This window comes from Plasmodium gonderi (genome assembly GCF_002157705.1).
Source record: "Plasmodium gonderi DNA, contig: Chr12, whole genome shotgun sequence".
Classification (NCBI taxonomy): domain Eukaryota; phylum Apicomplexa; class Aconoidasida; order Haemosporida; family Plasmodiidae; genus Plasmodium; species Plasmodium gonderi.
Genome location: NW_021628937.1, coordinates 1,696,043 through 1,719,309, shown reverse-complemented (window position 1 = coordinate 1,719,309; position 23,267 = coordinate 1,696,043). Strand labels below are relative to the sequence as shown.

At 29.6% G+C, this 23,267-nt stretch overlaps 6 protein-coding genes across 6 annotated transcripts; 3 read left to right on the top strand and 3 right to left on the bottom strand.

The window, feature by feature from the left end:
• Positions 1-566: 566 nt before the first annotated feature.
• PGO_123510 (DnaJ domain containing protein) lies at positions 567-1,472 on the top strand (the record flags this gene model as incomplete). Its single annotated transcript, XM_028689141.1, has 1 exon — positions 567-1,472. One exon carries the CDS (start codon positions 567-569, stop codon positions 1,470-1,472), a length of 906 nt encoding a protein of 301 aa, XP_028544942.1.
• Positions 1,473-2,956: 1,484 nt separating this feature from the next.
• Positions 2,957-6,825, top strand: PGO_123500 (hypothetical protein, conserved; the record flags this gene model as incomplete). Its single annotated transcript, XM_028689140.1, has 6 exons — positions 2,957-3,766; positions 3,998-4,319; positions 4,580-4,694; positions 5,117-6,270; positions 6,421-6,575; positions 6,679-6,825. The coding sequence occupies 6 exons, from the start codon at positions 2,957-2,959 to the stop codon at positions 6,823-6,825; spliced, it is 2,703 nt and encodes a 900-aa protein (XP_028544941.1).
• A 2,486-nt stretch (positions 6,826-9,311) lies between these two features.
• Positions 9,312-11,450, top strand: PGO_123490 (hypothetical protein, conserved; the record flags this gene model as incomplete). Its single annotated transcript, XM_028689139.1, has 1 exon — positions 9,312-11,450. The coding sequence occupies one exon, from the start codon at positions 9,312-9,314 to the stop codon at positions 11,448-11,450; it is 2,139 nt and encodes a 712-aa protein (XP_028544940.1).
• Positions 11,451-14,030: 2,580 nt separating this feature from the next.
• PGO_123480 (hypothetical protein, conserved) lies at positions 14,031-16,307 on the bottom strand (the record flags this gene model as incomplete). The annotated part of the gene is made up of 1 exon (XM_028689138.1): positions 14,031-16,307. The coding sequence occupies one exon, from the start codon at positions 16,305-16,307 to the stop codon at positions 14,031-14,033; it is 2,277 nt and encodes a 758-aa protein (XP_028544939.1).
• Positions 16,308-18,830: 2,523 nt separating this feature from the next.
• PGO_123470 (hypothetical protein, conserved) lies at positions 18,831-19,172 on the bottom strand (the record flags this gene model as incomplete). Its single annotated transcript, XM_028689137.1, has 1 exon — positions 18,831-19,172. The coding sequence occupies one exon, from the start codon at positions 19,170-19,172 to the stop codon at positions 18,831-18,833; it is 342 nt and encodes a 113-aa protein (XP_028544938.1).
• A 1,311-nt stretch (positions 19,173-20,483) lies between these two features.
• PGO_123460 (hypothetical protein) lies at positions 20,484-22,157 on the bottom strand (the record flags this gene model as incomplete). The annotated part of the gene is made up of 1 exon (XM_028689136.1): positions 20,484-22,157. The coding sequence occupies one exon, from the start codon at positions 22,155-22,157 to the stop codon at positions 20,484-20,486; it is 1,674 nt and encodes a 557-aa protein (XP_028544937.1).
• Between the last annotated feature and the right edge of the window lie 1,110 nt (positions 22,158-23,267).

Sequence of the window (23,267 nt, the reverse complement as noted above, 5' to 3'; positions counted from 1 at the left end):
ATAAGCACGCAAGCATGTACATGTGCATGCATGTGTGTACATATAAACGAGAATAAGCACTTTCATATTACCCGCTGAGCGAATAATAAAGCATATACACATTTGGAACATTTGTTTATCATTAAAGAAAGTAGAACATGTTAGCAATCCCATAGCACATAGTCATCACGTGTGTTTTTGCAAATATATGCAAAAGGGATATTTTCACCTTAAATGTATATGTAGGAAAATATGTACCTGATAATATATTCACGTTAACGCAACACTAGCGGCACTATTTCCGAGCATGAAAAAAAAGAAAAATCTATTTAAAATTTAACAGACCTTCACACCGTCCTGCAGCAACGTCACACATTATTCCCGTGATATTAATTCTTTTTGTCATCTTTGTTTTTTCATTTTGCTGCAACTCACCCCCTACTTCTTCGTCTTTTTAATCCATTTTTTTTTTTTTTTTTTAAAGTGAAACATTTTAAAAGGAATTCATTCTGACATACACACTCTCTAACACACCATTGAATATACTCACTGACACCCTCACGCGCACACCTTGGTACAAAGGAAAAATGAAAAATGACAAAAATTTGAACCTTTATGAAATCTTAGGAATTGATAAAAATGCAAGCATAAAAGAAATAGCAAGAGCGTACAGAATATTAGCCCTAACATATCACCCAGACAAATTTGCGTCCAACAAAGGGAAAGTACGTAATGGGGATGCAGAAAAGAAAGAAGAAAAGTTAGGCGAGGATGAGAAAGGAAAGGAGACTGATGAACCTTTAAGTTTGGAAAAATGCAAAGAAATGTTTTTGCAAATTCAAAAGGCATATGAAATATTAAGAGATCCTGAAAGAAGAAAAAACTATGATGAGTTTGGTCTCGAAGATGATGAATTTAGCGAATTTAAAAATTATTTAGATCCTAAATTATTTCATTCAAGAATTAAAGTAGAAGACATATTAAATTATGAGAAGAAATATAAAAATAGCCAAGATGAAAAAGAAGATTTAATTCAATTTTACAACAAATTCAATGGTAACCTTACTCATATTTTAGAATATATACCGTTTAGTGAAGAATCGGATCTGGAAAGGTATATCAGTATGTTTGAGAAATTATTTAAATTGAAAGAAGTTAAGAAAACATCTGATTATGACAAATCATTAAAAAACATCAATAACATCATTAAGAAATATAAGAGTATAGTAAAAAAGGATTCCAAAATAAGTAAGAAACGAAAAAGCGAACCACCACCTATTGACGATTTAGTTTTGGCTATTCGAAATAATGAAGCAAAAAGGACGTTAAAAATTAATTCTTTATTATCTAGCATCGAAATGGAATATGCCAAAAAAAACCCAAAGAAGAGAAAAGTCAAACCTCCAACTGAGGAAGAGTTAAATGAAATTAGCAAGAGACTCGAAGAAAGTAAAAAAAAAAATGTAGCATTGAAAAAGTTAAATAAATTATGATGCTTTTGTTTGTTTGTTTTTTTTTTTTTTTTTGTCAACACTGCGTCGAACGGGAGACAAAAGGGATTGCCAAACGGAGGATCTGTAAACATGTGCCCATAAACAGGTGCATATAAGCATGTTCCTATAAACAAGAACATACATATACACATACATTCATATGTACATAGATATATTCACTTGTGTGTGTGTGTGTATGTGTTCGTAGACGTTCGACGTGGAGACTTCATCTCGTGTGCCCACATATGTATTTACATATGCAATCCTATCTGTGCTAGTCATGTCCAAATCCATTTAAGTAAACATACACGGATACATATGTGTATGCATATATATACATATGTATACATGTACTTCCGTTCTGCAACATTCCGGGCCCATATACATACACTTATTGTTGTTTTATTTTTTCCCCTTTTTTTTTGTGAAACGTTCACGTTGACTTAAGATGTTTATTAAATTATCAAAAAATCCTTTTTAAACGGAACATGATATTGCCAAATATGAAATTCTTTACAATTTACCAGGAAGTCGGTGTAATGTGCGTCTTCGTGTTGGGGAAAGAGGACAGTAGGGGAAACGAACGGGCGAAATAAAAAAAAAAAAAAAAAAAAAAATGACAAAATTATAAGTGATAAAATTATAAGTGACAAAATTATAAGTGACAAAATTATGAGTTACAAAATTATGAGTGACAAAATCATGAGTGACAAAATTATAAGTGACAAAATTATAATTGACAAAACGGTAAAATGATAAAGTGAGATAAAACAGCTGTGTCTTTCGCAAAAGCTACGCATTTTTTTAAAGATTCTTCACTTTTGCGTGATTTTCACAAAATGTTTCATCATCATGTCTGGATACATGCCTTTTTTTGAACTTCATTCGCAGAAGGATAAGGCAGCAATTTGGGAGATCCAACCCAATGTTTGCTTACCATGGGAAATAAATTATGTAGGTAAAAAATAATGAAGTAGCGAAAATGAGAAAAACGTGCAAACGTAGTAATAAAGTATAAAGATGTTATATAAATGCAGGAAAGTACTTATTTTATATATACTCCTCCTTGTGAAGTTTTCCTAAAATATTATATTCGTTTGTGTAATATTTTGTCTTTTTTTTTATTTTATTTTTTTTTTATTTTTATCCATTGCCAACTCAAGGGGGTAAGAATATACGTACGCACAGATGACATTCTTACATGTGAATGCATTTACAAATGAGGACACTAAAAATGTAATGAAAAAAAAAAAAAATTCACAAAATGCACAAAATTACCAGCAAGCTTCAGTATTTCCTCAAATTAGCAATAAGTTGCTGCGTTCGTAGAATGCAAAATTTTGTAAAATTCTCAAAAGTTCGTGAACTTTTTAAGACTCGTTTATTCTTGATCCATTTTCGGTAGAATACAGAAATGCTGCATGTCGTGTAACATATCCCCACATGTCCATTTTTGCCAAATGTAAAAAAAAAAAAAAAAAAAAATGTACGAAAGAGATACACATGCAAAAGTGCCAACAAATTGTGATGAAGAAAAAAAGAAAAAATCCTTGCATAAAAATGAAAAAGGTAGAGATCTCCCTTACTGTGTCAATTATGATATTTTGGTGAAGTGTTGCAATGAAAAAAAAAATTATGTAGACCTGAACTTGGAAATTAATTATAATTTAGAAGAAATATTAGCGCATAAAGACAACATAAAAAGGTGCTTATACGTGAATAATTCAAAAAATAAGAATCATCAACAAAGAAACAAAACAAATAATGATCACTTAAAAAATAGGAAGCATTATTACTATAACGATGGGTACCACTCTGTGCACGCAACGGATGATATCCCACCTTTTGTTCATGATTCTGTTCATGATTCAATGAATGTAAGAAAAAATGAAAGTATCCAAATGGGTGGAGAAGAAGAAAAATATTTTTATCCAAAAAACAATTACAGTGATGTAGGAAATACATCATCCGATTCAAGTAATAGTTATTGTTCAAATGTTTCTACAAATGCGTCAAAAAATGAAAAGACGAGTTATATGAACTTTTCCCAAAGAATTACATATGATAATAACATTTTGGAAAATGAGCAAAATTTATTTCATAAAATTATATCTCCTAGGGGAATCAGTGAACAGAGTAAAAAGGAAAAAGAAAATTTTTCCTTTGACCATTGGTGCGCGAACACTCCTGCTGCATCCAATACACCTGACTCTTATATTAGGATCTCCAATGATGAACAAAATTGTGAACGAAGCACAGGATACAGGGAAAAAGGTGATTCTCCTTGTTACTTGGTTAGAAAAACTAGTTCCAACGATAGTTTTAGTGTAGACAAAAAGTGGAAAAAATTATGGAAAATTCCATGGAAGCAGAAATGTTGTCGAAAACTTCTCATCAACGAATGTCAAATATAAAACCAAATTTTTCTCTCTCTTGTTTTATATATTTTTTTCCTTGTTTTCTGTTCTTTTTCCATTCATCCGCACTTCCCACTCTTTCTGTTCTCCGTTCATATCATCATACAGAGAGAGAAATCACAAATTAGGTTCCCCTTAAGCACCCCTGATGAATCTACCTTTACGAGTTTGAAATTTCATAAAATCGATAGAAGCATTAGTTACAAAAAAACAGAAGATGAAATACTAAATAAATACGAAAAAATAATTAAAATTATGAAGTATTTAAGACGAATAAAAACCAAGTATCCAAAAATCGAAACAGCAGTCTCAATTCTGTCTAATCATATTAAAAATGTTACTTTCAATTGTGAAAAAATGTTTGATTCTAGACAAGGGTTAAATGATTTCCTAAAAAAAATTTACATTTATCAGATATACCTCCTCAAAAGTATATATGCATACTTTAACTTTAAATAGTGTAATAGAAAACATCGCCTTGAGTTATAAATGTATTTAAACTACTCTATAACTAATAATCCTACGAAAACTAAATTTTAGTAAATCCTATTTATGCAGAAAAAACCAAGTGTTCAACATTAAAAATTATAATTTTATTATTTTTTTATTTTTTTTTGTAATTTTTGACATACATATAGTCTGTATTCCCACCCGCTCTTTTTTTTATCCATTTCTTTCCCCGTTTTGCAGAAGTTATTTTTAAAAATCCAAAGGGTAAAACGAATTTAGACTCGATCGAATGCAGTTATGAAAAAATGTCGACTCGTAAAGAGCAGTTGGGTACGAGGGATCACCAACACTTAAGGTAATACATCGGAATATGTATAAATATGTGTATAAATATATGTATAAATAAACGTATAAATATATGTATAAATATATGTATAAATAAACGTATAAATATATGTATAAATATATGTATAAATAAACGTATAAATATATGTATACATATATGTATACATATGTGCACCCTACATTGTGTGCTGTAACAAATTGGACGCATACACGGTTTATGAGCATATGTAAGGTGAAGTTCCACGTGAACTACTTCACTTTTTAATGAACACAGTGAAGTGAAGAAAAAAAAAAAAAAAAATAGATAAAATAAAATAAAAAAAATAAATAATACCATGATCAAAAGTGATACCATTAATCAACAAATCAACTTTTTAAAAGTAAGCAAAATATCCAATTTTCTTTTCTTCTCTTTTTACAATACTTTTTTAGACAGTATTCAGCAGTTCCCAATGGCTACAATATAGTACCCCAGTTTATGATTCAGCAGTTAGGGACAAATAAACCCGTGAATATACCAAAGAATGCGCACACTGAAAATATAAATGATGAAGATTATTTTCATTTTAAGAAAAAAGAAAAATGTGATGAATGGAAATATAAAAAACTAGACAAAGTTATGCAAAGAGTGGTAACTGAGAAAAATAAAATGAAAATGCGCCACAGTCTTAGTGAAGAAGAAATCACAAAAGATGATAAATTCAATAATGAAAAAAGAAAAAATAAGTATAAATATAGAGACAATAAAATATATAAAGAACATGAAAAACAGACACTTGACGAATATATGGCAGAAAGTAAAAAGAGTTTAACGCACAAATTCACCAATCTATACGCAGATGATACAGACAAAACTTCTGCCTATTATTCCAATTTGAAAGATAAATATAAGGAAGCTCTAAAAAATCACATGCACTCATGTAGTGAAAATGTCCATGGGAAAAAAAAAAAAAAAAAAAACAATAAAAAAAAAGAACATATTATACATGATGATACTTTGCATAGCATAAATTATTATCAGAAAAGTGAAAATTTTGCAAAATCAAATGAAATAGATATTCTACCTGAAAATCATATCTTACGACAAAAGCCAAATAAAGTGCCACATTATTTGGGTAATAAACGAAGCACGTCATTTGATATAAATTCGAATGAATATGAATCAAAAAAGGCAAATGCAGAAGAATTTCATAGGAACTTCCCTAGATATAATACACGAAATGTTATCTGCAAGGGGAGGAGTAACTTAAGCGACGTTTTAAAAAACAACTACCTAAATGTCGTCCATGTGCAGAAGGAATGTAGGGAAAAACATGGAAAAAAATGTCTAGAAGAATATGAGTCAACTGGTGATCCAAAGGATGAATCTCCAAATGGACTAAATTTACATACGCTTAATTTAGCAAGTGATAATATGTCGATCCGAAGAAACTTATCAAAAGATGAATATTGTAGAATCCGCTTTGTGGACAAAGAGAAGAATAATAAAAAAACACATGTGTTGTTTTATGATATAAATAAAGAGCTAAGTGCAATTTCGAATCGGGATTCCATTACACACGCGCTAAAGCACGCCCTTCTAAATAGTAAGAGAATTAGTGAATGCATGCAGGGGAAAAAGCTGATAGTGGTACTACCATATGTGATACCAGTAAAGTAGAAGTGAACGTGGCATAGACCCCATACATGAACTCCCCACTATACACACATTTTCCTATCTTCTCGTTCCTTATTAGAGCCCCAGAGTTTCACGGTTCTGCAAAATTTCTTATTCAAAATTGACGTCGAGATGGTAGAGTATAAAAACTTTATCCTACTGCTAACTCGGAACATAAAAAAGCCACATTTGGAAGCCCTGTATGGCTTAAATGATTTTTCGATATTTGAAAAGGTAAGGAAATATAATATGCATATATTATTGACACATTAGAAGATTTTTTTTTTTTTTAAAACATGTATTCTTTACTGTTATTGATGTGTATATGATATCTCAGGTATATGGGAAGAAGGTAGCCCCCCGATTTTTAGTATCCAAGAAGGTTAAAACATTTTACAAATATGATATGTTTTACAGAAGGTTTAAGGAACTTACAAATGTAAGAGATTTCAGCGGAATAACTGATGCAGTTGAGTTAATTTAACCATAACAAGGTAGCAAAAGAAAATGTGTTCTGTTTGATTCACTAAGTGGAGAAATTACATTGCAACCAAAATGACATCACATTCAAATTATTTCTTTTGTAAATGGGGGGATACAAATACACACACATCTTTCGTACGGGGTGCGCACCAAGCATTCATTCCAGATGGCTTTTTAAAGGTACGCTTGAGTGAAGAAAATGGGTTAAATGCAACAATATAAATAGGCAGATATTTAAGCATTGGGCACACACATGTACATGAACACACAAACACATACAAGCATAGGTGTGTGTACACAAGTAATTATAAACTCATACGTTCACTCATTCACATAACCTATCCATTTATGGGACGTTCCAAAAATACAGTTTTTCCTTCCTACAATCTTTAGCATATAATACATCTCTTTTTTGATGCTGTAAATAATTAACGAAATAAGCAAATACACATTTGCATTTACACAAGGGAACTAACTAATAAAGTTTCATTTGAGACAAATCCACATGACACATGTTTTAGCCCCAAAGAAAACATACAGTTCAGTACAATTTTATATGTACAAAATAAGAAAAAGAGAGGGGAACTTTTCCACCCTTTTCGTTTTGTCCCTTAAAAACTTAAATGCTTAAGTAGATTAAAAACATAAAAATTATTGTTAATTTCTTCTTAAAAACATTTTTTAATTTTTGAATTTATTTCTTCTTTATTGGATTTGTGTTTACAAATTTTGTTATTTTATTATTTTATCGTTTTATTATTTTATTATTTCCTTTTTTTTTTTTTTTTTTTTTTTTTTTTTTAAAGATAGTGTATTTTAGCTATTTACCAAAAAAACTATTGCTTGGGAGGGTGTTAAAATAAAAATAACTTTTTTTTTTTTTTTTTAATGTTGACCTAATACACTAACTATTCGCTTAATACCTCAAATTTAAACCTGACCAGATCAGAAAAAAAAAAAAAAAAATGTGTAGAAAATTGTGTAGAAAAAGGGAATTAAAGGGGAAATAATAAACGTGTGAAAATAACGAAAAGCGCATTACCCTTCAAAATGGTATAATAGTGAATTAAAAAAATAAAATTCCAGTCCGAAACTTTTTACTAGCCTTATTTGATGATATATTGTTGAGGGAAACAAAAAAAAAAAAAAAAAAAAAACATTTGAATTATGTTCCTTTAAGTTCACACACACAACGTTTCTACAACTCTTTTTTTTTTTTTTTTTTTTTTTTCCCTCCCAAGATGATTATTTTCCGATATTTTCATGCTGCATGTACATATACAGGAAAAAAATGAATCATTATAAATGCTTTTTATGTAAATGTAACATCATAAAAAATAATTATGTGAGAAAAACATCATATTTATAGTGTTCAATGAATGTTTTTTTTTTTTTTTTTATTTTGTTATTTTACCCCTTCATGATTTAATCTTCAAGTGTTATACTAATTTAAAGGTTATTTCTCAATTAATTGTTTTCTTTATTTTGAAGTTTATTTACAAATCGCATTAGCCTTAGCAGTTGCTCTTTAATCATCTTAGCAACCTTAACTATTATGTCTCAACTTTTGAATTGAATAATTGCAAAAATATAAGTTAATAAATTAATAAATTAATAAGTTTATAATTTAATAAGTTAATAATTTTTTTTTTTTTTCTTCTTTTTTTATGAACAGTAATGTTAATTCACGATTACAATTTTTTCAAATTTTTAAATATGGCTAACACAAACTACTAATTAAAAAAAAAAAAAAAAAAAAAAAAAAAAAGCTAGTAGACAGAAGGTAAAAATAAAAAATGAAATAACAGAAAACCTAAAACAAAAATGAGCACATTACTCTATAAAGGTAAATTGATAATGACAAAATTAAATAATTATGCATTTCTCTTAATAAAAAAATAAAAAAAATTGAGAAAAAGACGTGCCTTTTACTTAAAAAATAATGAAACATCTTCAAAAATTATTGTTTCAAGTGATATAAGACAAGGATATTACTTCAATAATAATGTTAAATACAATTACTCAAAGACAAAAATAAAATTATTCCTCATTAAACGAGAACCCTCAAGATAATAAAAACTGTAAGCGTTCCAACAAATTAAAAGAAAAAGCTCCATTAAACACAATAATAATAAAAAAAAAAAATCTTAAATTTAACATTTATCACAACAACAAAAGAGCAAAATAATCGTAATTCTCCAGGATAATACGGCATCAAATTTGCAGAAGAAGAACAAGGAGATTAAAAAAATTAAAAAAAAAAAAAAAAACAACATTTGAATAATTTTTTTTTTTTTTTTAATATAGATCAAGATACTGTTTTACATTTCTTAGAAAAGAAAAATAGTAGTAACAACAAAAACGTATTTGAAGAAACGAATAGAAATGGTAAGAAGGATGTAAAAAAGCTAGGCCCCATTCGAAATATTATAAAGAGATAAAAAAAGGAAAAAACAAAAAAAAAAAAAAAAAAACAAGTATAAAAGCATGCCATACTTAGAGTCCACGTCACAGTTTACAGATGATCCCAGAGGAACCTTGCCAAGAGTCAGTGACTCCCATGATAAGGTGCAAAAAAAAAGTACTTTTACTCATGATGTGAATAATATTGATAATAGTGGCAAGAGGGAGGACTACGGGAATAGCCAAATATCTAACCGTGCTCGATCAAATAGCAACACCAGCATCGTTGGTAAAGACATCGAAAGTAATCGGAAGAAGGAAAAACAGTTGATGAAAAACAGCAAACAGGCAGAAAATATAATAAACTGCAACGATGAAGAATTAAAAAAGAATTTCATTAGAGAAGAAGGAAATAATTCAATTCCGCGAATAGAAAGGTCTACTCATAAATATTATGAAAAAGAACGTGTTAAACATCACAGAAATTATTATAATATTAGGAAGAATAGCATTACAAGTATTGTGAATAATGAAAATACATATAATAATAAACAGGAGGAGGAAGGAAGAAATGACGTAAATGAAAACACCATAAAAATAGAAACAAAGAGCAGTGCCACAGATATTGAAACGGAAAAGGAAAGTATAATGCTTACAGCTTCCACTAAAGATATAACACAAGATAAAAAAGAAAATAATCAAATGGATAACAGAGCTGATAGAGATGTAAGAATTTATCCGAATATAGGCATAAGTGAGATGAGGACTATAACGGATCACAAATGTAATGATTACTCTAGGGATAGTGGAAATGGGGCGCAGGATGGAGTCCATAGACTCACACATAATGACGAGATTAATCACAATCAGTACGGCAATAATAGAATGGATGAAAATAAAGAAGAGGAAAATAATACACAAGATGTGGACACAGAAAGTTGGATAGAAATTCAACAACCGTTCAATTTGTGGGATGTCTTAAAGAACAATTTCAAAAATGTGTTTTTGGTAAAATCAGAGGATATGAATCCCAAAGGAGAGGAGAAAGTGTCGAAATGTGAAGAAAACACAAGTGATCAGATTAGAAAAAGGAACGATGAAGAAGTGATTCAAATTGATAAAGGAGATGTAATAGAGGTCGTAGTAAAGGTATCATCTCTGGGGGAGGACAAAGATCAAGGAAAACAATTTCCATTATCCCCAGATGTGTATGCCAAATGCTTAAACTTTCTAAGCGTAGACAAAATATTAGAGTGTGAACTAATAAATAAACTAAGTAGCCATGTGATAAATAACCGTGTAAACGTATTTACATATGTTAAAAAATTGACTCTAGATGAGAAATGGTCTCATATTCCAATATATAAGAGACAATATTATTTACATCAAATGAAAAATGTAAAACATCTGAATACATCTGAAAAAATATATTCAGGAAATGGAATATACATACATGAAGTAGCTGCAATAATATTTCAAAATGTATCTAATTTAAAAACATTAGAATTATTATCACCAGAATATTGTATGAATGATAACACACCTAGACATGAACCGTTTGCTTTATGTCCATCTGTTTTTTCAAAATTAGAAAAGTTAACAATTATAGGTTGTCAAACATTGGAATGGTTACATATATTTCGTAATTGCTCATTTCCTTTATTAAAAAAATTCGAAGTATGCTATTATCCAATACATCATGATCACTGGGTTTGGAAATTTGTTTTTGATTTTACAATTTTGGGATTACAAGGATTATATAAAATGTTATATACAATGGAAAATCTTCAAAAATTAATAATCGGATTCGATGTTTTATTTGATAACATTGATGGGTATTTATATAACCCCATAGAAAGTCATAGGAATGTTCTACATGAATTTAATTTTGTTACGAATAATCAGAGATATACTAATACTTTATCTTCTCCACCAGCCAATGGAAATCCATCAAGGAAATTTAAAAGTTATCGAGGAAAATTATGTGAAGAAGATTTTAGTGATATTTTTACTATTGCTTATTATATATCAGGCAAATGTGGAAAGTTAAAAAGAATTATGATTAAGTATAGAGACTCTTATGACAAATACGAAGATGAATTGGACAATGATGAGACACTTAATGAGTTTATTTCGGAGGCTACAAATACTGCATCCAGCTACTATAATTACGTCCTTAATTGGTTTAGGTCTACTGACGAGCTTATGCCGTCGGAGGTTTAGTTCTGATGCGAATATGCGTTTCGGAGTGGACGATAACGATATGCGAATTTTATCTGAGAATATGAAAGGATTAGTGACATGGATGAGAAGGAGGAGACTATATTTAGCAGATGCATGCATATATCACATATAACACACCATCCAATTTCGTTTGTGTAGTGAGAGGAATTCATTATGGTAGTATCATCAACCTGCATGTAATGGGATGATCCCATAACACGAAACATATGCTGACCAGATTTTACATGCCATGAGAATTGTCCTCTTAAATGGATATAACAGAAAAAAAAAAAAAAAAAAAAAAAAAAAAAAACTGTGAACCCTACATATATATACGAACAAAAATATAGAGACAACTTAGACATCACTATGATCGATGTATAACATGTCATTGCATACATAAACGGTTTCACATCATCATAAATATTGAGGGATTAAAAAAAAATATGGAAATGATACTGAATGGAGGGAGTAATTTTTTTTTTTTTTTTTTTTTTTTTTTTTTTTTTTTTTTGTTAAATAAATTTCTTCTACTTTGTTGTATAGGGACTTCTTATATCTATAGATGATCGAATGAAAACTAATGAATATAAATTTTGGTCACTGAAGGAATATCATATACATTATATCCTTGAGTTACCACAAACATTGTGTTATTCTTTATGCTGGTAGGATAGAAAATGATGATGGAGAAAAAGGTCTGGGGGAAAGCGTCTTTTCACATTTTTCCAATTCCTAATTAAAACATCCCATAAGTTTTGCAGAAGGGGAAGAGAGAATCAAAGCCAAAATTTCTCTTATTAAAAAATTTCAAGAAATTTATAATGATTCTTTCTCAATTTAAGCTGGAGCAGTATATACTTGCCCCTGTGCTATTATTATTACTGTTATTATTTTACTTCATTATATTTTAGCACATTTTAGCATATTTTATCTTGTTTTATTTATATATTTTTTTCTTTTTTTGCTCTTTTTTTGTTCTTTTTTTTTTTTTTTTTAAGTTATGCTATTCGGATTATGACGAGCATTTGTGGTATCATCATTACCTGATTTTTGTGTTCCTGAAGTGATGTGACATTTTTTTTACATTAAGAGAGTACAATTTTTTGTAACATCTATGAAATGGGGAAATTTCACACATACGTACTTTTTTTGAAAGGGCAGCAACAGTAGGCTCTTTATATGGACGTCGATTTTTTTTCCTAACATATTTTGGTTATATTACCCATAGAATAGCTTACTGCAGTTAAGTACCACCTTTTTAGTGCAAATCATTAAGTCACATGTGTATATAACCCCACTCATTTGTTAAGTCTGATTAGTTCATTTGGATGAATATGCAAATTATGCATTCAACGCATGACACTAAATCAGAGAGAACCTCTGACATGGATAACCGAGTCTGCTATGGTGTTTTCACAAATTAAACCTTTTATCACTATGTTTTTCCCTTTTCCTTTTTTTTTTTTTTTTTAAATTAATATTAGTAATCATGCTATATATAAAAATACATACAAATATGTATACACATATATATACAAATTATGTTATTAATAAACTTGTGTATATTTTAAAAACATTTCTACTCATCTAACCCGATTTTGAATTTTGATTTCATGACTTTCTGTGATTTTCTTTCCTTTCGTTATGAAGAATATTGTCTTTTGCAGTTGTACGTCTAGAGTAGCTTAACATGTATATATATATTACAATTTAAGAATAACTCTGCCGTCTGTCTTTTTACACGATAGTTGCCACTTGTCTTTTTGTGTTTTGCTCCGTTTAGTAAAATTGGAAAAAACTTATATCTTTGTTTTAGAGACTTTTCGCTTCGCTTCTTTTCGTTTCGTTTTTTTTTTTTTTTTGTTTAATTTTAGAAAAAGGTGAAGGTTAGTACGAAATTTTTTATTATAATAGTATAATATATGCACTATGTTTGGAAAAGGTAGATGGAGGAAAGAATGACTAATAAAAATAAGACATAAAAATAAATATGCACATATGTATTATGTTTGTAAAAAGTAAATGCTGATAAGTAGAATTTTGCCAAACGGGGTTTGTTATATAAATATACACATGCATGTCACAGGTATAAAAAAAAGAAAAAAAACACATGTACAACACAGGTGATTAAAAAAATAATAATAAATTATAAAATGGAATAAAAATATAATAAAAAAAAAAAAAAAAAAAGAAGCAAACAGGAATAAGTGGGAGAGGAAAATGTTACAAATTCTAATAAAACTCATCTGCATAATTATGCTATATATAATTGAAACATAATATGAATTCTTTTCGCATGGAAAAACGGGGAAAAAATGCAAAATATACAAATGGGCACATGGGTGAAAATGAATACGCAATAGATGCGACAAACTGTCCCATGAAAGTAACCAATTTGTGTTCGCGTTCCAAAAGAAACAATCAAACGTACGTTTCGATTAAAAAACAAATTTGTGGTTCTTCCCTTCTTCTTCCTCTTCTTCGTTCTCCTGCTCCTACCCACATTACATACACAGCTAGGAGGAGCTTCGAGAGGAAAAAAAAAAAAAAAAAAAAAAAAAAAAAAAAACATGACAGTCAAATAATGGTCGGAATTTGTCCCAACTCAAAAGGGGCATTGATAGGTTTATACAAATATTCTGGAGTGATGGATTGCCTAAATTTTATTTTTTCTACATGTAAAAGTGGGTAATAAATATCGAGAGCAATGTCTTGTTCATTTATTTTTTTATTAACATTTATATTTTTTAAAACAGAAAATGTTTGTTCTGCCCTATTTTTGGTAAAAATTTTATTATATAATTCCACGTCAACGTCAAATCTTTCCCCTTTCTTACATTCGTCAACCGCTTGCATATAAAAAGCAGCATTATTGGATGACAAAGTACTAGGAAATGAGTATATGGTGGATCTATTTTCATTGTAACTATTTAAATTATGATTTGTTATTAATTCTAAAGATTTTATAAAATCTTTATTAAAAAACATAATTTTTTTTTTTTTGTTTATTTGGGTATTTTCTTTTTCATTTTCTTCGTTTCCATGCTCTTTTACGTATTTTTTTTCAAACATTATTTCATTTTCATTTGTAAAAAAAATTTCATTCTCTTTGTTATTATTATTATTATTATTATTACTACTATTACTAGCATCTTGTTGGAGATGACTTGAGTAAACCATTTCTTTGCAATGATTTCTTAAAGCATCATTTGATTGTGTGTTTTCCATTAACAAATTTTCATTCGTCTCATAATGAGCAGCGTTGTTCACGAATATGTTTCTATCTCCTGTGTTTATTTGTCCCTCTAACTTGGGGTTATTATTTCCGAAATTTATATTTTGTTGATTTTCCATATTTCCCTTACTGTTGTAGTAAATATCGTTTTTATTTAAATTCATTTGGGTACCAACAAATCCTATGCCATGCATAGCGTTGTTCATAGAAAAGTCGTTCATAAGAGTGTCTGCACCAGAGGGAATATGAGTGGTGCTATTTATAGCAACATTAGCACCGATCATTTGGGTGTTCTCGTTTGGGGGGAGATAATTACCTTTTGGTAAAACGTTTGAATATCTTAACATGTTATGATTACTACTTATCATCGGATTACCGTATGATAAATTATCATGTGTATTGATAGTAGATCCGTCTACTCCAGCATTATGGAATGGAGAAAAATTATGATTCATTGGATCTCTTCCAGTGACAATGTTCCTGTTATACATGTGGTACTGTTCGTTCTGCATATTTTCAGATATAGGATTAAAGTTATTGTTGTAAATGAAATTGGTTGAGTTGAGTTCATTATTGGCCCCAACTATAAACGTAGAATCATCTTGTGCACTTGGAATTGTGTTTATATTACTACATAAGTTGTTACTATTTTGGTTATAGGTATTTCCGAACACTTGATTTTGAGGTAGGTTTACCCCAATATTAATATTATTATTTCTATTCATGATAACAGATTTTGGTATAATTTCGTTGGATGTGTTAAACCCATACGAAGAATCATTTTTCAAATCGTTGTTATAATTCATGTAATTTTTTTCACTTTTGGACCCTACTAAATTATTTATATTATTATTATTTAGTAAATAATTATTGCCATGTTGTTCATTAGCAGATGGTGTTAACTGCTTATTTACATTTTTATTATTCATGAAGAGTGGTTTTCCATCTTTTAATCTATTTCCAAATATTGATTTATCATGACTTACAAAGTCGTAGAACCTAAAATTGCATGTTGCATTTTTATTTTCGCTTTTTAAATTATTGCCAAAAAGGGGGGAATTATTTTTTGACTTGTTTCCAAATATGGATACATTTTGTTTAACCTGGGTAAATAGTGTTTCATTATTATAATTAGTACTACTTTGGTCTTTGTTATAAAAATGTAAACTATTATTACTGTTTTGGTAATCTCCATATCCCACAGCATTGTTCAGCACAACGTTGTTTCGAGGGGCACTATTCTGTGCATCACTATTTCCTATGGTGCTACTATTCCCCATAGTATTCTTTGTCAGATAAAGGTTAGGGTTTTGTTCCATCATTTCAGTGTTGATCCTTCCGAAGGAGTTATTTCCATACATCATGTTCTTGTCTGAGAATCCCTGATTATAGGTAATTGCTGTGTTCAGGGTTTTCACTCCATAAAAACTGCTATTACCATTTTGATGTTCTCCATAGATATGTGGCTGTTGTTCATTATTTCCGATACCTGCGAAGGTGGTATTGCCACCCTGAAATTGGCCACCACCCTGAAATTGGCTACTTCCCTGGAGGTTTCCACCCCCTTGGAATGTTTTCATCTGACTTATTCCTCCATTAAAACCATTATTATTTAGCATTTTAAAAATCGTTCGGATAATTCAATTCCCGCGTTAAAAGTGCATGTACTCAGCTTACTTAACAAGAATTCTTTATTTGCTAAGACTTTTTCGTTCTCCAAGAATGTGGAAACTTTTTTGGGGGTAGAGGGAGACAGGGGCTGTTCTTGTGTACACAAGAGTATGAAAGCGAGGGAAACGAAAACTTATACCTTCAAAAAAAAGGTGGGGAGTATGTTTTGTGCCTCCGCAGTAAGCATATGCAAACTTGGAAACGTGCGCGTATACGTATTCACACATGCACGCACACATGTATATATATATATATATATATATACAATCCTGTAAAATACATATGTGATGCATTTAATCCATATATTAAGTATATGCTACATATTTGTATACAATATATACTACACACGATTTGATGGAACTTTTGGGTGGAGTAAGGGAGGGGGAAAAAAAAAAAAAAAAAATTAAAGTGATACAAATTTGATATATCTTTCTCCTATATGATATAAAAAAAAGGAAGAAAAAATCACGACATTAATATGATTGTGGTGATGAGGATTAGGAGGAGCGAGGAAAAGAGAACCTGATAAAATGAAGGGCTTCTTTTGTGTTGCTTTTTCTCTTTTATGCTAATATATATATATATATATCCTACAAGTAAAAGTGTATTTTCTTTTTATTTTCCCTCTTTTTGAATAGTTTTACAATATCACAGGGGCAAAGGAGAAAAAATTTTTAAAAAAAAAGAAAAAAAAAGAAAAAAACATGGATTTTATATATACATGTAAATGCAAATGCATTTACATTTTAAAGTGTATGTTATATTATTCTTCATGCTGCTGGTGGTATATATATAATTGTTTTACAAAATTGGCAACATTTATTATTTTTTTTTTTTTTCTCAACTGATGGTGATGAAAATATTGTCTCCTTTAGCGTCTCTCCTGCAACCCTTTTTAACTCATGCTTTAATACATTAAACTTGTGATGGATTAATCAAAAGCATTTTTTTTTTTTTTTTTTTTTTTTTTGCGTGCCTTTATACACGTTTGAGTATTCAAATTGGAATCCAAGTAATGTTAGATATTTTACTTAAACGTCCTCGTTTTTTGGAGGTTTTCCTGTTTTGCAAAAAGTTATAAATGCGATTTTTCAAGTTCCTTTTTTATGTTCCTTTTTTATGTTCCTTTTTTATGTTCCTTTTTTATGTTCCTTTTTTATGTTCCTTTTTTATGTTCCTTTTTTATGTGCCTTTTTTATGTGCCTTTTTTACTTCTCTTATATATATATATAATTTGTGTTGCCATTTTTGTGGTACTACCTTTACCTCTTTTTTTTTTTTTTTTTTTTGCCATAAGAGCAACTTTGCCACGCTTACCTTTTTTCTTTTTCTTTTTTTTTTTTTTTTTTTGCAAAATGGTACATACATTTCGCATGAAAATGATTTTTTAAATTAAAAAGTTTGACAGTTTAGCAGGTCAGTATATTGAATACTTCAGAACACGCTTCCTTTTACTCTGCCCCTTATGAACGATTTAGTTCACAAGAGGTGCATATTTTTTTTTATTTCTTTTTTGGACGACATGGAGGCAAATATGAGAAAGTTATACCTCAATATTCCTATGTATTATGCATACGTTTGTAATCGATCACGGAATACATGAAATAAATAAGAAATAAAGATGAAGAAAGAAAAAAAACTAGATGAATAGCTCTTCACCATTTTAATTAAACCACAGCAGGATGTGTGTACATGTCTACACATTCTTTACACACGTGTGAATACCGTTTATTACCATAATATGTGGTGAACTAATATGGTTACATGGCAATTGAATTTATTTTCCCCTTGTGCGAATGAGCCAACCGCTCTGCGCGTTGCTCAGACCCCTTTTTAAATTGCAAAGGTTTAAGAGCAAAAAATAATAAATAAATACATAAACAAGTGAATGAATAAACGAATAAACGATTGAATAAATAAAATAAGACCGAGGGAGTCACTCGGAAATTTTATGTTATTATGCTTCTTAACATACAAGTGAGTTCAATTGTAAAAGAGTTCTCGTCTTTCTTTTTAAGAAAGGAAAATTTTATCAGAATAAGTGATGCCTTATTTTGGAAGGAAGTAAAAGGGAACAAACAAAAAACGCAAGAAAAAAAAAAAAAAAAAAAAAAAGTACACACCCAATGTGTACATGTACATATACACATAAGGATAAACTATATTTTATAATCGTTGCAAATGTATAAATGACGACACCTTTTTTAACAGTGTTAAACAGTAGATAAAAATTCTGCTCATGTGTGAATAAGTATTGATATTTTAACAATGGCACCGAATCCTTGATACCAAATTTGGCATAATATGTAGTACACCAACACATAAAAGAATTACATTTTTCTTTTTCCTTTTCTATATGTATACAACTGTTCCATTGTCTCGTCACTTTTATGCCATTTTTATGTCATTTCCTTCTTTATCCATTCATCGAACTGTCTTCTTATTACCTTTTTCGTGAGTTTTATATATGCTCAAGCTGTTGATGCCTCTTTCTCATGTTCTTGTCGCTTCTTCATTAAGTAGTACCCGGCTGATTCTTCTTCTTCTATATTATAAAAAAATAAGCTGACATTGATATTTTTTTCTATTTCTTCGATTAATTTTTGTGCTGCCTCTTTAATGTTGTCAAGTTGCGTAGACGTAGAAGCTAGGAGTCCCGCTTTACCTGTTGAGGCAGCTTTACTTAACAGTAAGGATGTGCCTTTCAGTGCAGCTAATGAACCTCCCGTTTTCGCAAAAGAAAGTTGAGCTAATCCTGCTTTCCATATTAATGGAAATGTAGATGATAATAATAGGGGAATCTCAATGGTCATTTTATCAATAAGGTAAAGAAAATGTAAGAGTATTTTATGGAAATGTTGTTAATATGAGCTCGATATATTTAATTGTTACAAAAAGAGGGGGAGGCTCAAAAATAAAATTGTTTCAATTTTCCTTTTTTCCACATTCCATGTGTTTTAAAAAATGAAAACGTCATGTCGTTTATGTATTGTCTCCAAATGTAAAAAATTTTAAACGGCTACTTTTCCCTTCTTTAATTATTTATTTATTATATTTTTTTTTTTTTTTTTTTTTCTTACATTATGTACATGTAAATTTGTGTTTTAAAAAAAAAAAAAAAAAAAAAAAAAAAAAAAGAAGATAGCTATAACACTGGCGGGGTAAGCGGTTAGCATAGAAAGGAATGAACTCCCAATTTTCAACACCTGTGGGGTAATTGGGCTGGGCAAAAAAAATTGTGTGCATATATACGTATATACATATATGTATATATTTTAATTGTGTTTGTATAAATATGTAGAAATAAAAAGTACGAACAAGGTTGGATCTCGTAAATATGGGTGTCCCTACAACTCGTAATCCGGTTGTGCACGTGATACAAATGAAGTTTTGTTCAGGCAAAAAATAAGAAAAAAGAGAAAAAGTGAAATAATCAAAAGAGTGGGGATATATATACAAAAGGATATTTCCAAAAAAGTTGAAGTAAATGTATACTTCTTATCATAATCATAAAAATCTTGCCATTCTTTACATACAATTGTTAAACATTTGGGAAAAATAAAAGAAACATTTTTATTTATTCATTTTTTCCATTCCTCACCCTTCACTTCTCATCATTTATCATTTTACGTGATGCCACCACTCATATATTTATAGGTATGTGCAAAATATGTATATATACTTACATTAATGTACTTGCATGTCCCTTATATTTACGTGATGGCAAAGAGGTTCTTTCAAAAGGGAGGAAGGGTATGAAAATGCATGTAAAGAAATCTATTCATATGCACGATTGTTGAGTTGGGGGGAAGAAATAAAAAAAAAAAAAAAAAAAATATCTGTTTACTACCCAATCCTGCACATAGACATGTACACATACATATATATATACATAAATATGTATGGCCGTACTATTAACAACCAAATGTTATGCAAAAAAAAAAAAAAAAAAAAAAAAAATTAACATTAAAAATATTCAATAAGTTTACAAAAAAAAAAAAAACAAAATGTTGTAGAACAAAGACGGAGTATCAAAAGAAGTAGAACAAAATTAATTTTGTTATTTTATGAAAAAAAATGTGAATTTATATCTTTTTTGTTTTTGTAAAATTTACACTAAACATTTATGCAGGACTAGAGTGGTTCTTTTCACACTCAGCAATCTTCTCATGAGCAGAGACCTCATTTCCTCTTCCTGATTCAGCAACTTTTTGCTTCTTAAGCTTATTTTTGTAGTAGTTGATATATAGAGTGTTAATTTTTCTTTTAAATTTCAAAGCTGCTATAGCAACATCTTCATTCCTATGATCCATCAACTTGTAGCACACATCAAAGATGTTGGAATTGCTTACATTCTTTATGCTAAAACTGAAATTATTGGTAACATAAACTAATCCCTTTATGAGAGTTTTAACATCATTTTCATCTTTGGATTTTTGTAATTCAATTAATTTAGCTAAGAAATTATCAAATTTTCTTTTCTGTTTTTCTTCATTGGAAGCAGCGTGTTGTTCATTTTTTTTACAAGTTTCTTCTTTAATTTTTAAAGCTTCTTCTTGATCTATTTCTTTCTCATCTTCATCTTTTTTATTAGATTTGTGAATTAAATGTATAAGTTCAGGACATTGTACAGATAAAATATCATTTGCTGTTTTGTGTGCTTTTCCTCCTCCTCCTTCTTTTTTTTTTTTTTTTTCTTCTTCTTCTTCTTCTTCCTTATTCACTGATTCTTCTTTTTCTATCATATCTAAATCAAGTCCATCATTGTTTAACTTTGAAATATTATCTAATTCTTTTATTCTGTTTTCAATCAGCTCTTTTTTTTTTTTTTTATCTTTAACTACCAGCTTACTTGTGTACATACCTATGATGGATTCTATATCGAGTATTTCCCCGTCTCTGTCTAAGCCATTTCCCTTCATATCACCAATCCCTTCCATACCATCCTTTTTCTTATTCATATTCTTCTTCTTGCTTTTTGTTTTACTGTTGCAGGTTGTAGTAGTAGAAGTACTGCTTTCATTTTCTTCTGCACACTTTAAGGGGATAGCATGTTCCCCCTCGTTCACAGGGTTTGTCACATCCGGTTCTTCTGCAGCATCTTCTTCGTCCCATGTTATAGGTCCAACCTCTACATATCTTGTGTTTCTTCCGGATTTCTTCTTTCCACGTTTTGTTCGATCTTGTTTAACGTGATACTTGCAAAAATGGCCAAAGAGTGGAGTATAAATAACAATTTTGCATCCTTCCCCATTTCGCTTTCTTCCTTTGCATCTTTCTAGTTTATCAATTGATCCTATGATTTTTAAATTTGCTTTTTCTAACACTTCTAACAATCTAGAATTGTAGTATTGTGGATCTTTGTCTTTTACAACTGGGTTGACTAATGCAATTACGGTTCCTTCCTTTTCGGATTCATTTTGTTCACAAATTTCCCCCGTTAAAAAGAGTCTTGACTGTGTATTTTGCAAATCTGAAATGTCCCAAAAAATAAATTTTTCTTTATTATAATTCCGGACTTGGTAAGGTATATTAACAATTGTACAAATGACAATAATTTCTTCTTGGTCCATTTTTTTTTTTATTTCACTATCATATTTCGATATATAATCAGAAAAATTCATAATTTTTCTATTCTGCATAAATGATAAGATATCCTCCTTACTCGTTTTCCATTCCTTCAGTTCTAATTCGATTTCATTAGCTCTTACATTTTTCTCACATATCACATGATCATTGTCATTACACACTCTTTCGTCACTATTTCCATGTAGCACTATGTCTTTACTGTTTTCCATTGGCCAGTTGTGCCAAATTATAAATATACTAATGCCAGATTATTAGCTGCACGTATATGGGTTCCCTATGCGCATATATTCCTCACTAAAGTAAGCAAAAATAATAAAAAAAAAAAAAAAAAAAAAAAAAAAGAGCTATAAATATGTATGCAACGATATGGGAAAAGAGTAATAGAGGCGTGTCCCAATTTTGGTATATGTATCATGTTTACATTTTTCTTGTGTCTATGCTATGAATGAGATGTATATAGCTATATAGATCCTATTTTAAAACACATTCTTTTGTATTTTCCTTCTACTTTTGCTGCTTTGCACTCTTTCACTCTTTCACTCTTTCTCTTCTTCTTCTGCTCCTTGTGTTCCTTTTTTTTATTTTTTATTTTTTACGAATTTGAAGCATAATCACGTGAAAACGCAAGGTAGAAAAGCAAAACGAGTAATTGCACTTGTGCTTGTTCATACTTGTCTTTATGTCACACATTTTTCAAAAGGCCAAAAATATATACGGTGCTGTGGTTTATACTCTTATGATGAAACACATCAATGTTAGTTAAATTAAGTGGAGAGAAAACGTTCCATATTCATTTCTACATTAATGTGAAATTATGTTCATGTAAAGAAACGCGCTCTTTAATTGAACAAAGGATTATATTACGCTACATTATACTACATTATACTACATTATATTATGTTACATTATACTACATTATACTACATTATATTATGTTATATTATACTTATGTGTGTGTGTGGATTAGAATGAAGAAATGTCATATCCTCCGTGACAGAAAACATTTATGTGTGTATTAAACAGAAAATGCATCGTAGTTACCGTTATGTCAAGAAGAAGAACGTGTGATTAAAATGTGTGATACGTATTCCCAATTATCGTGAAGAATTGAAATTTTACAAATAATTTAGCCTTTGCAAATATAGCAGAAAAAATAATGCATTGCTGTATGAGGCTGCTCAAATGGGTTGAAATGTGCAGTACAGTGTGGTCGTCAAGAGTAAACTGAATTTAAAATAGTGTAAAGAGGAAAAACGTTCTTTTGATTATGTGTTCACGTGCTTTTTTTTTTTTTTTTTTTTTTTCTTTAAAACAATGTG